The 12,564-nt window shown below is 35.0% G+C and overlaps 2 protein-coding genes across 2 annotated transcripts; one reads left to right on the top strand and one right to left on the bottom strand.

Annotated features, from left to right (window-relative positions):
• Positions 1 to 3,343, top strand: LOC137714713 (zinc finger CCCH domain-containing protein 6-like). Its single transcript, XM_068453860.1, has 4 exons — positions 1 to 191; positions 1,490 to 1,693; positions 1,816 to 1,940; positions 2,032 to 3,343. Exons 1-4 carry the CDS (start codon positions 120 to 122, stop codon positions 3,107 to 3,109), a joined length of 1,479 nt encoding a protein of 492 aa, XP_068309961.1. The 5' UTR covers positions 1 to 119; the 3' UTR covers positions 3,110 to 3,343.
• A 4,982-nt stretch (positions 3,344 to 8,325) lies between these two features.
• Positions 8,326 to 9,041, bottom strand: LOC137714364 (protein SMALL AUXIN UP-REGULATED RNA 12-like). The gene has a single exon (XM_068453601.1). It carries the CDS (start codon positions 8,959 to 8,961, stop codon positions 8,641 to 8,643), a length of 321 nt encoding a protein of 106 aa, XP_068309702.1. The 5' UTR covers positions 8,962 to 9,041; the 3' UTR covers positions 8,326 to 8,640.
• Positions 9,042 to 12,564: the final 3,523 nt, after the last annotated feature.

Genomic DNA, 12,564 nt, shown 5'->3' with positions numbered 1-12,564 from the left:
CGCATCGCCTCTAATCTTCTTCCCGGTTTCAAAAATTAGGGTTTCAATTTCCAAAATCTGTATAAATCGGACCGGTAATTTTACAAATTTGTAGGAAGAATTTTGTGTAAATTGAGATTATGAGAATGAATTTGAAGCGGTCGAGGAAATCGAATTCGGTATCTTGGGCTTCTGGACCCGATCTTCGTCAGGTATAATCGCCGATTCTTCTGAAACCTTTTCTTGCGTTTTTCCCAGAAAAGTTGTTCCTTCTTTCTTTTGATTCGATTTTTTCTGTTTGGCGGCTGAGAAAATACCCCAATCGATCAGTTTTGTTCTTTCCCTTTGATTATTATTTTCCCAGATTTAATTAACGAAACTAAAACTCTTAAGATATGGTTGATTAAAGCTTTGCTTCTGGTTATTAATTTTTAATTATCGTTTTACTTGTTTTAATCTTTCTAATTGGATTTGGATACTCATTTGAAATCATCATCAGAAACTCATTGAAACTCAAAAAAGAAGAAATTTATTTGCAATATTGGACAAAAGCTTGGATTAATGAAAATATCAAGGCCAAATATCCAAAATATTGTAAAAAAAAAAAAAAAAGAAAAAGAAAAAAGAAAAAATGAGTTTATATTAAGGACTAACAGAGTTATAGCATTAATCAACGGATCTAGAACAATAATCAATAGGATTATACAATGAATCATTAGGATTAAGTTTGATTTCGTTGCAACAAAATCGTGCACGATGAAGTTCTTTAAACCAGTTGAACGATCTTACTGAAACTGTAATGCTGTTCTCTTTATTTTTTGTCAACAGAATTACTAACTAGGATCTTAAAAGAATCAGCAGGTTTAAATCCTGTTTTAGTGTTATGATGTGTACAATTTATGACGTCGCGTGGCTATCTGTACATACTTGAGTAATACCATCACGTGGTGTTACGATCCACCAATGGTACATTTATTAATACTTCATCCTAAAGTAAGTAACCCGTCGCCCACCACATGGTATAATTTGGGTGGATTGGTAAACCCTGTGGCGAGTTTGTATGCATGTGGTCCATGTGGTGGGCGATGGTTAACTTATTTTGAATAAATTTGTAATATATAACGAGGGGTGATTTAACGTCTAGGCTTTTGAATAGGTAATAGCTCACTACTTAATCTACATAAGAGTTGTAGGGGATGCAAATTATCTTCTGCTGATGTTTTGAGTGCTCTGTAAACGAAAATGGTAAGTGAGAGCATGTATACTTTCCTGATCAGGCTTGCTTTTCCTTGCTGTTTGAATTCCAAGATTTGGGCTGTCTTGAAATTTGCAGGACATACAATGAAATGCTGAACCGTCGTTTCAACATTTTCCTGCAGTCGGATGCTTTTTCTAGTTGTATAAATTTGATTCTCGAAGTTTATCTTTCCAATATCTTGTGGGAAATGCTACTGATTGTTTTCATTCATCTGTTCATTGTGACCTGACTCGATGTTTTTCTGCTGGATAGGTAAAGCTGTTCTCTTCTGAAGATTGTCCTGTGGCTGTTGGCGTGAAATATCAAAATCATCTTCAAGCAAAGGTGTCATATATGTCGCGTTCAGCTCCTATAGAACATGATTTCCCCCCCGGGTTTGAACGCTGTGTTCCATTGAGACAACCAAAAGTGGAACGGCCACTCATCCGTCAGATTCAATGGAAATGCCCTTCCAAGGTGAGTAGGCGTTAGATCTTTTCTAAATTGTTGTTTAAGTATGCATGCGACGAGAATATATGGCCTGTAATCTGAGTCGAGGTATGCATTTCAATGGTGTTATGTTTGTTTTATTTGAACAGTTTGTCGTGAATGAAGCCTGGCAAGTGGCAGCAGGTGAGGAAAGTGAGGAAGTCGAGGCTCAAAAGTTTAGAGTGACGAGAGTGCTCGAAGCAGTTTATCCTCGTCTTTCTGCAATTCCCCCTAAGTAAGCATTCTATCTTGTATCTGGACGTATGTTTCACAGTCTTTTGTTCTTTTACATAATGGAACCTGATCAGCTCTAATGTTTTATACAGCCCCTCTGTTTCTGCGGATGTAAAAGCTGAGCGTTGTGACGACAGCCTCACTCCATCTGCCCCCCTTATTCCAATTGAAGAAATTGAAGAAGAGTCCCAGAATTTACCATCATCTGATATGGAATTGGATTCCGATGCAGAATGTAAGCCACCAGCCTTGCCCCAAGGTCTGCCCGCGTCTCCTCAGCAAATTGCCGATGATAAACCATCGCTAGGAAACTTACCTAGCCAAAATGCGGATGTGATTGCTGCTGCAGTCGCATTGACTGCAATCGTCGAAAGCGCAGAGAAGGGAAGTTTGATTGATACTGATTTGCTCGTTAAAATTCTAAGTGACCCGAAAATGATCCAGAAATTGATTAACGAACCCGGATCACTGGCCAAACTAGGAGATGCACCAACCAACTCCTTTACTGCACCCATGCCAAAGACAACAGTTCCATCAGTTCCCTCATCTCTTCCAAAAACTGGTATGCTAACGACTGCAGGTGGAAACTTGTTCCCTATGGCAGGTACAGTGGGACTGGGAACTACTATGAATGCAATCCCTCTTCAATCAGGTAGTGTTCAAATGTCCGGGTTGAACCGACCTGTACCATCACCACCCGTGCCCGTCCCCCAATCCAACTTTGGCACGTTACCTAGGCTGCCAAATCAAATTCAAACACAACCCACCATCGGTGCAATGACTTATCCGAACAGAGCTCCATCACCGGCATTCCTCGTCAGGGAAGCCCCGCTCCCTCCGGCGAAGAATATCAACAACTGTAAGAACCTCATCATGCAACATGGAACGGAAAAGCAAGAAATCCCTTACCCCTTCGTTGCACAAAAACAAATTGGTAACAAATTTAATCTCTCGAAAGACATGAAAATGGCACCAAACTTTAAACCAGTAGGAAAGAAACCAAAGAAGCCAAAACAGTGCAAGTACTTTAAGGGCTCCAACGGATGCCGTAACGGCGTTAATTGCAAATTCCAGCATAACATGCCGCTTCAATGGGGTAACGGTAACCTTATTGGGGGCCGTATTGCAAAGAGAGCGAAACCTAATGGGGTTAATACCTTAAGGATGTGAAAATCCTATAAAATTTGGAGCGCCATTTTAATTTCTGTACAGTTTTGCACACTGAAACTTGGGGCGGTTGGGAACCCGAGACACAGGCTATAGGGTTAGTTTTCAAATTTCGTATTTGTAGGGGGCCACAGAGTAGATTTTTGGCCTTTTTTTGAGATTAATGAAAAATTAGTGTTTTTATTGTCATGGTGCTTGCTTCACAAGGGAATGGCCCCCAAATGTATAATGTTGAACAAGGACAAATAAGTAATTTCAGATTTAACGTATATTTTCAACATTTGAATTAAGTGAATCCAATATTTTTAGTCCGAACCCCTCTTAGGGCATATGTTTACGTAAAAAAAAAATGGAATTGGAAGAAATTAGTATCGATTAAGATCACGTGTTTAATCAAAATCAAGGAATAAGCGAGAGAAAGGGTTTATATTCCCTTTCATCCTTATTCTTTTTCATGTATTCTGATTTATGATTTCTTCAACTTCAAGTAAACATGTTATTAGAGTAGTGATATTCTTCTCTGCTTGCAAGTTTAACTCACAAAAACGATAAGTTTGATACCTAACTATTATTGTTGAGTCCTGTGGTTTATCTCAAATTCCCTCTAATAGTTATTGTTGAATCAGCAAACGAAAATAAAGAGAGCAATCTTTTATAAGTTGTATTGACTTTTTAATTGGAGATAAGAATTTTCTCTATTAACTTATTTATGAAAATAGGGTAATGCGTGTATATATATATATATATATATATATATATATATATATTGACTTGTGGCAAAATATGAAATCATTTAATTGGTATAAGTCAACTTTCTAATAAGTATTCAAACTTTTTCATATTTTTTAAATCCTTAATTAATTATCAAATAATTGATGAATAATAATTTATTTTGATGTTACTTTCATCTCTAAATCATTATTTATTTGGTATAATAGGGGCTGGGAGTCCAAAACACTCAACCAGAACACATTTTTTAATCGAATTTCTTAATTTTTAATGTTTTTTTTTTCCGGTCTTCGTAACCATTTCTGTGGTTTCACATAGCAATCGAGAAACCCGCGTTTGGACGAAAACAACGCATGTGATGTTGTGAACAAATCTAAATTTTAACGTCTTTTAATTCCCCAAGTGACATATATAATTGGGACAAAAACCAGCAAACTTGGGAGACGTATAGTTTGAGCTCCAGGAGACATTCTTGATATTCCACCACATTTGGCAACTTGGGAAAAGATACGAAACTGGTTTGTGGCAGTTGTGTGGTGCTGAAAAATCAAAACCCTAATTTCACAAATAGAGAAATGAACCCACCATGTCTACCCACCTTTACCTGTCCCACTTTCCCAACACAATCTGTTTCCTGCATTCAAATTAACCAAATTTATGTGGGAAAGCCCCATTTCAGATTAAGATCGCAGCAGCACTGTGGTTTTCGCAAGATCAGAGAAAGAGACTCGTATCAGAAAATTTTTTGTGGCTGACTAATGTATTCCATTCAAATTCAGCCATGTGTTGGAGTTTAGTTTCTCTCACATTCATTAATCTTAAATGTTTTGTTGGTAAAGATCTAAAATGTTGGGTTCTCTATGATTTGTCAATTTTTATGTATTGGTAGGGCGCATGAAACCCTAAGTGAAAGGAAAGTTAAATGCAAGAACAAGATATCCTCCGGCAATTCATTAATTCATGAAGGGAGTCCAGGGGCTTAATTAGTTAAATGTATGAAGCATGTTGTAAACCCATTCGGATAAATGACAAGTGTGTTAATTTGGTGTATCATCTTAATAAGATTGTAAAACAAATTTAATTACGTATTGTTGTATGCAATTGCATGCCACAAATTCATAAATTTTATATATAAAAAAATTAATTTTGTAGCTGATGCTGAAATTCCTTTGGAACACGAAGCACACATATTTAGCCACAAATATATTAATTGGGACGAATTGTGTCTTAGATGTAGAAGGGTTAGTTATGAGATTAGGTAGGTTATAGGGGTTCATGTAGTACATTTTACCCAAGCTTGGTTAACTTGTCACTAGACCATGATGAGTGACACTTTCATTGACTTAAAACTTTTTATTAGTTACGATTAAGTAATAAGTTAATAATCTGAATGCACTTTTTCATTTGTGTGTCCGGATCATTTTTTGATAATTTTATTGTGGATAATAATGTACCGAGAGGTTCTTTTCAATGTACGTTGTAATAGTAAGCAAAATGATTTGAAGTGCACAAAAAGGGATTATTTAGAAGAACTAAACTGGAAAAGGTAAAACTGATTGATATGGATGGCAAAATGGATCAATCAACTTAATAATCAATTAAGGGGAATAGCAAAATCGATCAATCAACTTAATAATCAATTAAGGGGAACCTATAGCTATGTTCCAGTTTGAATCCTAATAACTAATGGTGTTTAGAAAAAGATGATGTGAAAGATTATGGCGTCTTTCTTTGATCACAACACTCTCTCATGTGAGCTTTGTCTCCTTGATTATATATAGCAGAGTGTCAGGTTAGTTACCAATCCCTTTCTACCAAAATAAGGTTATATGCCTCTAAACGCAATTATTTTGGAATTTTGGAGATTAAGGAAATGAAAAGGAATTTGCACCGTCCAAGTATTATACGACAGCTAGATAGCAATAATCGATCCATCGTTAATGTATTAAGATCGTAATTAGGGTACGTACGTCTAATTAACGATGCAATTGATTAACTAAAGGATGATTAAGAGTCTCCTAATCACCAAGAACTTCAAAATGGACAATGAGACCCACTTGTATGTGCCTCTGAACGTACAAAAATGGAGTCCGATTAAGCATGCGCGTCACAGCTAACCATTAAGCAGATTAGGTTTTATACTAATGTTGGTTGAGTATCTTTTTAATATCTTCTTTTTTCCATGGCTTTTGAAGAAGATCGAATTTGTGGAGCATGATAGTGGTCTGTGGTTGGCACTCGGGTTAGGAACCATAATAAAAATAGTAGAGATCAACGGATTTGCTTAAGTTAGTGACTTCCACAAATTATGAAAAGGATCCTTGCCGGATCCTTTTCCTAAGGATCCAAGGGATCCCATAATTTCATCCGTTTATCATACATCGTGCGATCAGAAATCATTTAAAATTTAAATTTTAAAATTAAATATAAATAGTACCTAACGAAAACTGACCGTATGCTGTACGATAAACGGATGAGATTACAAGATCCCCGGATCCCCAGGAAAAGGATCCGGTGAGGAACCTTTTCCCCCAAATTATATGAAGTGGGTACTTCAACTTTGTACGATATAATTAATCATGCCGTGTGGGTGTCTCCAACTATCAAATAAGTACAAAGTTTGTATTATTTAGGATCTTTAAAAAGCACTTGAAGTGATTCTTACAAGAAGCACATAATTAGGTGCTTCTTCTAGAAAGCACTTTAAGTGCTTTTAGAACTCAAAAAGTACTTTCATAAAAAATGCTTTCAGTTATTTTAAAAACACTTCAAAACGAGCCATAAGTGTATGATCATGAAAAATAATATATAGGTCGTTCTCACCCTACAAATGATCTGTGCCATTTACATAAACCTTAATTAGTTGAAACCCTAAACCCTAACCAACAACTTCATTTTATCTCCAAAGTGAACCGATGGCTATAGAATTGGGTTTTGTTATGTCTTCTTTCCTGACGATTAACATTTTGCTTAACATAATGTTTATTAGTTATTAAGTGAACTTCCGTGGGGTTTAAATTAATTTGTTGAATATATACATTATTCTCCATTGATTTTAGTTTTCTGAGATAACTTTTCTTCTCCTTCAATTTATTCTCTCTATTGGTTTATTTACTGAAGCGTTAGTCTAAGTACGGTATCCTTTAAAAAGGACTACAGTCATTTAACCTAAACGATGATTATGTATGTAATCATATTCATGCATAACATGCATCTCACATTGACAGCGTAATAAATGAATTTCAGAGTGAAAACCAATCTTGCTACAGTAATTAGAATGTAACTATTTGTTATTAACTATAATTAACCTTAATTACCATTATTATAAAATTTTAAATTGTAAACTTTGAGGATTATAATGTGATCTGATTTTTCTTATATTCCAAACATTATGTTACCGTCAGTTGTAAACCCATTACATGTGAAGGTAGGGAGCCAAAATGAATAATGACGATGAATAATTTCAAGATATCCACTAAGAATAACTTACTATATTGTAACAAGACTGTCTTCCGCGTATTTAAGTTGTTTGCATAATATTCTACCCGCTGCTCAGTAAAAATTATAATTCAAGATGGCCCCGTGGCTCGTCGGGCTTGTCTGGAAGTCAGATTGACGTTTTGGTTTCTTCAAAACTCATAGTTATTGTTGCAGGTTATTTTTTTTTCATTATTTAATGGTAGACCCGTGTTACAGTTTCTTTGTTAAGCCAATTCATATGTGGCTAGCGAGTCTGGGAGACTTGCTTTTTGAGCGAGTTTCCTTAGCAATTCTCTTGAAGGATATTTCAGTCAATTTTTCATAGTGTTTATTGCATGAACTCCAACTTTTCTTACTAATGCAAGATAATTAAGGTGTTTAGTGGCAGAGCCAGGAATTTAAAGAGATGGAGTAAAAAAATAGCTTTAAAAAATCCATCATACTTTCATTTATAATTGTCCATGACGTGTTCTCATATTTTGGAAACATCGTATCACAACATTATTATCAATAGAATCAAATACATCTTCTTAACGTACACAACCAAACTATCATTCAATCATTAATCACCCATCTTATTAAGATGTGGATTCTTCATAATTTTCATCACTGAAAAAACTCTTTCAACTGAAGCAATCGCAACAGTTAAAATCAATGCTAATTTCACTAGCAAGTACACCAAGGGATACTGTCTGTTCCTCTTTGTCTCTGCCAACTTTTATGCAAGGCTACTAATTCCTTTCAACGTAGAAAACTCATTATGCAAACGACAACCTATCTTTGTTAAATTAAAAAGGTGTTAATTAAAAATTATTTTTTACTTTTTTAGGGATAAGTTTAGAAAAGGATAAGTTCACAAGTAAAAGCTATACGGGTTCATAAAATTTTCAAAAGGATAACTTGACAAGGTTATTGGGATCAAGGGATGCCAATGCCCCGCATTGGCTCCGCTAGTGAAGCTGTCTAAAACTAAAGATAGAAGTCAAAACAAGACAGAATAGAGAGAGAGATTAATTAAAAAGGGAGATTTGGAGCTCCCCTTGAAGTCCTTCATTAAATGTCTCACTGAAGAAAAACTCCTTACATATGATCATAAGCATCATCAATATACAATCACTAACGTTAATAAATCACTGTCAATTAGAACCACCAAGTTTCGACGACATATACATCAATTTATATTACAAATTAATCTAAGGTTTGCAGAATGCGTGAAAAAAGAATGACGCAGCTAGCAATAAGCTTCATTTCTGTTGCACATTCTGCAGAAACGCAAAAAAGAAAAACCCCTCCTTTTCTTTATCACCCAGACGACGATCAATTAATCAATATATTTGGTAGATTAGAGAGCGAAAAACGACTTCTTCGCAAGGAATAGTTAAACCCATGTCGTGGTTAAATCCAAACTCCTCCTCAGCTCTTTGGAGAAGAGTTTGGAACTCTGGATGCCCCAGCCATGAAATTGGGATAATATATCTGCTTCTGTTTTCACCGACATACACTGCAAAATGCCCCTTTGGCACATCGTCCGGAAGACCACCTTCATTGTTGTACACATTTTTCTTCCCAAAGCTTGAGTATCTCTTCAGAATTTGCTTCAAAGCTGCTGTTTGAGGTAGCTTGTTTGATTTTTTGCTGATAGCCATTGTTGTGTTTGTGTAAAATGTTTGAATAGTATTGTGTAATGGGTTAGGGTATAGAGAGAGATGAGAGAGGAGGGGAAGTGTGTAAGATGATTTGATGGGAGAGATTGGAGGGCTGGGGAGGTATTTATATGAGGAGGGAGTGAATTAGGGAACTGGTTTTGTGAGCAAACAAGGCCATGTGATATGTGGGGGCAAAGAACAACCCACAAGTCAATTAGGGAAAACAGTGTTCAAGGGGCATGCATGGTTGCTAGCAACCCCATTGGGGCGGCTTGGCCTACCCTTGCTTCCCTCGAAATGTACACCATGGGACCCGTCTCTCTATCTCTATGTACTAGTTTAGTATCTACTCATACGAGTATTCTGTTACTCCTAATAATGTTTAAAATCTGTTTGATAATTGTTTTGTTTTTTGTGTTGTTTGTCTTTCTAATTCAGAATTCAGATAGCATAAAGATAAAAGGAAGAAAGAAGATTGAAAGACAGAGGAAAACAATAAACCACAATGGAATTTTACATAAGTGAAAACTAAAAAAATATATGATTTTCCTTTTCAGGTTTTTATTTTGTACATATTGACAAGCATTAACTTGTGAGTGGTTAATTTATAATGAATTAGATTGGTCTAGCTCAATAGGTTGGTTAATAAGTTTATAATAGCCAGATATAGTGCTTTGTTACTTGAATTTTTCTTTAACTTTTATTTGTAACTTTGAGACATTCATTGTATTCAGTATACAAGATATTTCATTTCTTTTTTCTTCTTCGTTTTCTCTTTGATTCTCAAATCTTTCAATGCAGTTAAGAATATACATTCTTTTTATTTTTCAACCTCCCACCCTTTTCTATTCTTTCTCCCTCTCCTTTCTACCATATGTTTTCTCTCCATATTACTAAAACTAAAGTGATTATAAAATGGATATTAATTATTAATTAGAGGTTGAGGTCCCCTTTTGGAGAAATAGTTTGATCAGATGTTCAAATAGTTTTATTCATGCTGTATATATGAGCTTTGGAAAATTCCAGAATGTGTTTGTTCGAAGTTTCCTATCATGAACAGTGAATTGGCCGAAGAAAAATCTGTAATGTTTTTCTTGATGGAAGGATCTGTCACACTCAACTCTCGTGTATTCCTCTCAACCTTAACGGCGCATATTCTTTCAATTAGGTTTCGTTTCATAGTCACTAATGCAGACAAGAATATTATATTATATAAAGTAAAAGTTATTGGATGTTTCAAACTTTTATAATGTAAATATAGCATATACAGTAGCTAAAATTGGAGTTGCATAATGCATGCTCACATAACCTTCTTTTTATAAAATACAAACGATATTGGCAGAAAGAAAATTCAGACCTAGTATGACTACTTTGCTCTTAATTACTGAGCTATGACCCTTTGCTCTTAATTATTTAGCTATATGAACCCTTTCCTCTATAAACTTGACAATTTTGTGTTCCATCCATTATAAATTAATCCTGAACTGAAACAGAATAACAAGAATGGATAATATGTAAGACAAATTTGCAAAAAAGATATAAAGAACAATGATTGAAGGAATTTTGAAATGAAAAATTATGGACGCCCTTCCAATGAAAGAGTAAGAAGTTAGCAACTGATGGTGATTGGATATTGATGGCATTTATTGGAGTGCATAATCATAGATCAGCAAAGCATTTGGAGGAGATCATTCATTGGTGATAGATTATCAGCAGATCAGACTACGTTGTTGGGGAAATATCATTTCAATTTTTTAGGAATTATAATGTGTGGGGAAATAGCATACTAGAAGCTATTTTAAGAATAATAGTGAGTCAAGAAATGACATTTCAATCTTTTAAATTTTATAGTAGATGAAATTATAATTTAAATGAAAAAATAAGACACTGAATGGATCTAACAACTCTCTATTATAGTAAACTTTTTTGCATGTCGCACCAACAAGGTAAAGAAATTGCGATGTCCCTTTATTTGGTAAACATTTTGGATGCATCCAATTCTTGGTCAAAAAATAAAGTGACTGTATTTATTTAATAGATGATGGGCATCCATGGTGCATATTGCATAACAAATTTGTTTGATAAATGTGGGAAGGAGGATTGAATATGCAGCCTCTTTTAGTTTTAAGAAGAGGAATACAACTAGACTAATATATATATGTAAATACGTCAGTCTTCTTCTAAATTATACAATCCAAAAATTTAAGCCGTCTTTCTTTAACAACTTTCATTTTGTACCTTACAAATACAAAAACAATTAAAAAAAATTACGGAAATAAGATTTGTAAAGATGTAAAAGGTAACTAAATAGTTAACTCGATTAATAATTATCAACTATTGATCAAATACAGACGCTTATGCTCAAAGTTGAGTACAACTCTTAACCTAAATTAGTTACTTAGTGACTATTAAGAATAAAAGGCAAAATCTTCGTTTTTAAGTGCAATAGAACCCAGCTAACTGAAAAACAATATTAAATCCTTCAAGAACAAAGGGTCAAAAGATTTTTTGGTTGGCAAGTGAAATAGAATTCTTTTTTCCAAAAGGTGGTCCAAATGCAAATAATGGTGTGGATTTACCTTTTTCTTCTTAGGTACCAAGCAAAGTAATCACGCATATATGCAATTACTCCATTGGATACAAGGCCATAAGATAAAAAGGTGGTGTTAGGTTTAAAGTTTAAACAGGTTGAGTATATGTTGTTCTCCATATCAAATGTTTGAGAACATAAAGCATCTGAGTTTACTGCTCGTCTCATATTTATATTCTCCACCATCAAATCAACATCCTACTTCAATTTCTCGTCCTTGAACGGTCTATAAATAGATGTTTATATATTATCGTTTAAGGACAAATTGCGTCCACATGTGAGTGAAATGGTTAGAAGCCTTTTGTTTAAGACCCAATAGTGTGGCTTAAGAAATGATAGTTGCTAACTAAATACGTAAAGACTTGAGTGTCATCAAAATATAAACTTTATTTTCCTACGGCACTCAGGACGAGTGCTACAATGATTCAGAAATATGTTAGGATCTCGTCGATCTCAATAGGGGACCAAATGAACACACATTTGTCTCACCGTTTTTTCTATGCTTGTCATGTACACAAAGCAACAGCAATAGCAACATACCAAACTCCCATGCCCAACAGGTTAAGGTCAGCCCAGTTGCCCTAAGCCTCCAAAACGGGGGGCAAACGTCTCTCAGTCACATCTTTTGGTGTTGCTTGCCGCCTTGTGGCACTGAAACTCATTGACAACCATAATTTTTTATAAACAAAAATAATAAAATTAAAATTCGTATAAAATTATCAAACTTTGCAGATGAATTCACTTACACACACACACATATGTATATACAGAGATAATTTGTAGGTGCACATGTTCAACTTGAGTTCCAAATGCGCAATGAGTTCTGGAAATGTCTCACCATTTAAGACTGCCCATGTTTACCTTTGTGATAAAACCAAAAGCCACCATACAAATACAAAGATGTATGCAGAAGGAGCTGCTGGTAAGTTAAAGACACATGTTCCTAATAAAATGAGCACCAGTTGTTACAGTACTAGTCTCTCTCTCCCTCTGTCTCTCTGACTCACTTTTGA

Source organism: Pyrus communis, chromosome 1, assembly GCF_963583255.1.
Source record: "Pyrus communis chromosome 1, drPyrComm1.1, whole genome shotgun sequence".
Classification (NCBI taxonomy): Eukaryota; Viridiplantae; Streptophyta; class Magnoliopsida; order Rosales; family Rosaceae; genus Pyrus; species Pyrus communis.
The sequence above is the reverse complement of the archived record's forward strand: the minus strand, read 5'-3'. Positions and strand labels throughout refer to the sequence as shown.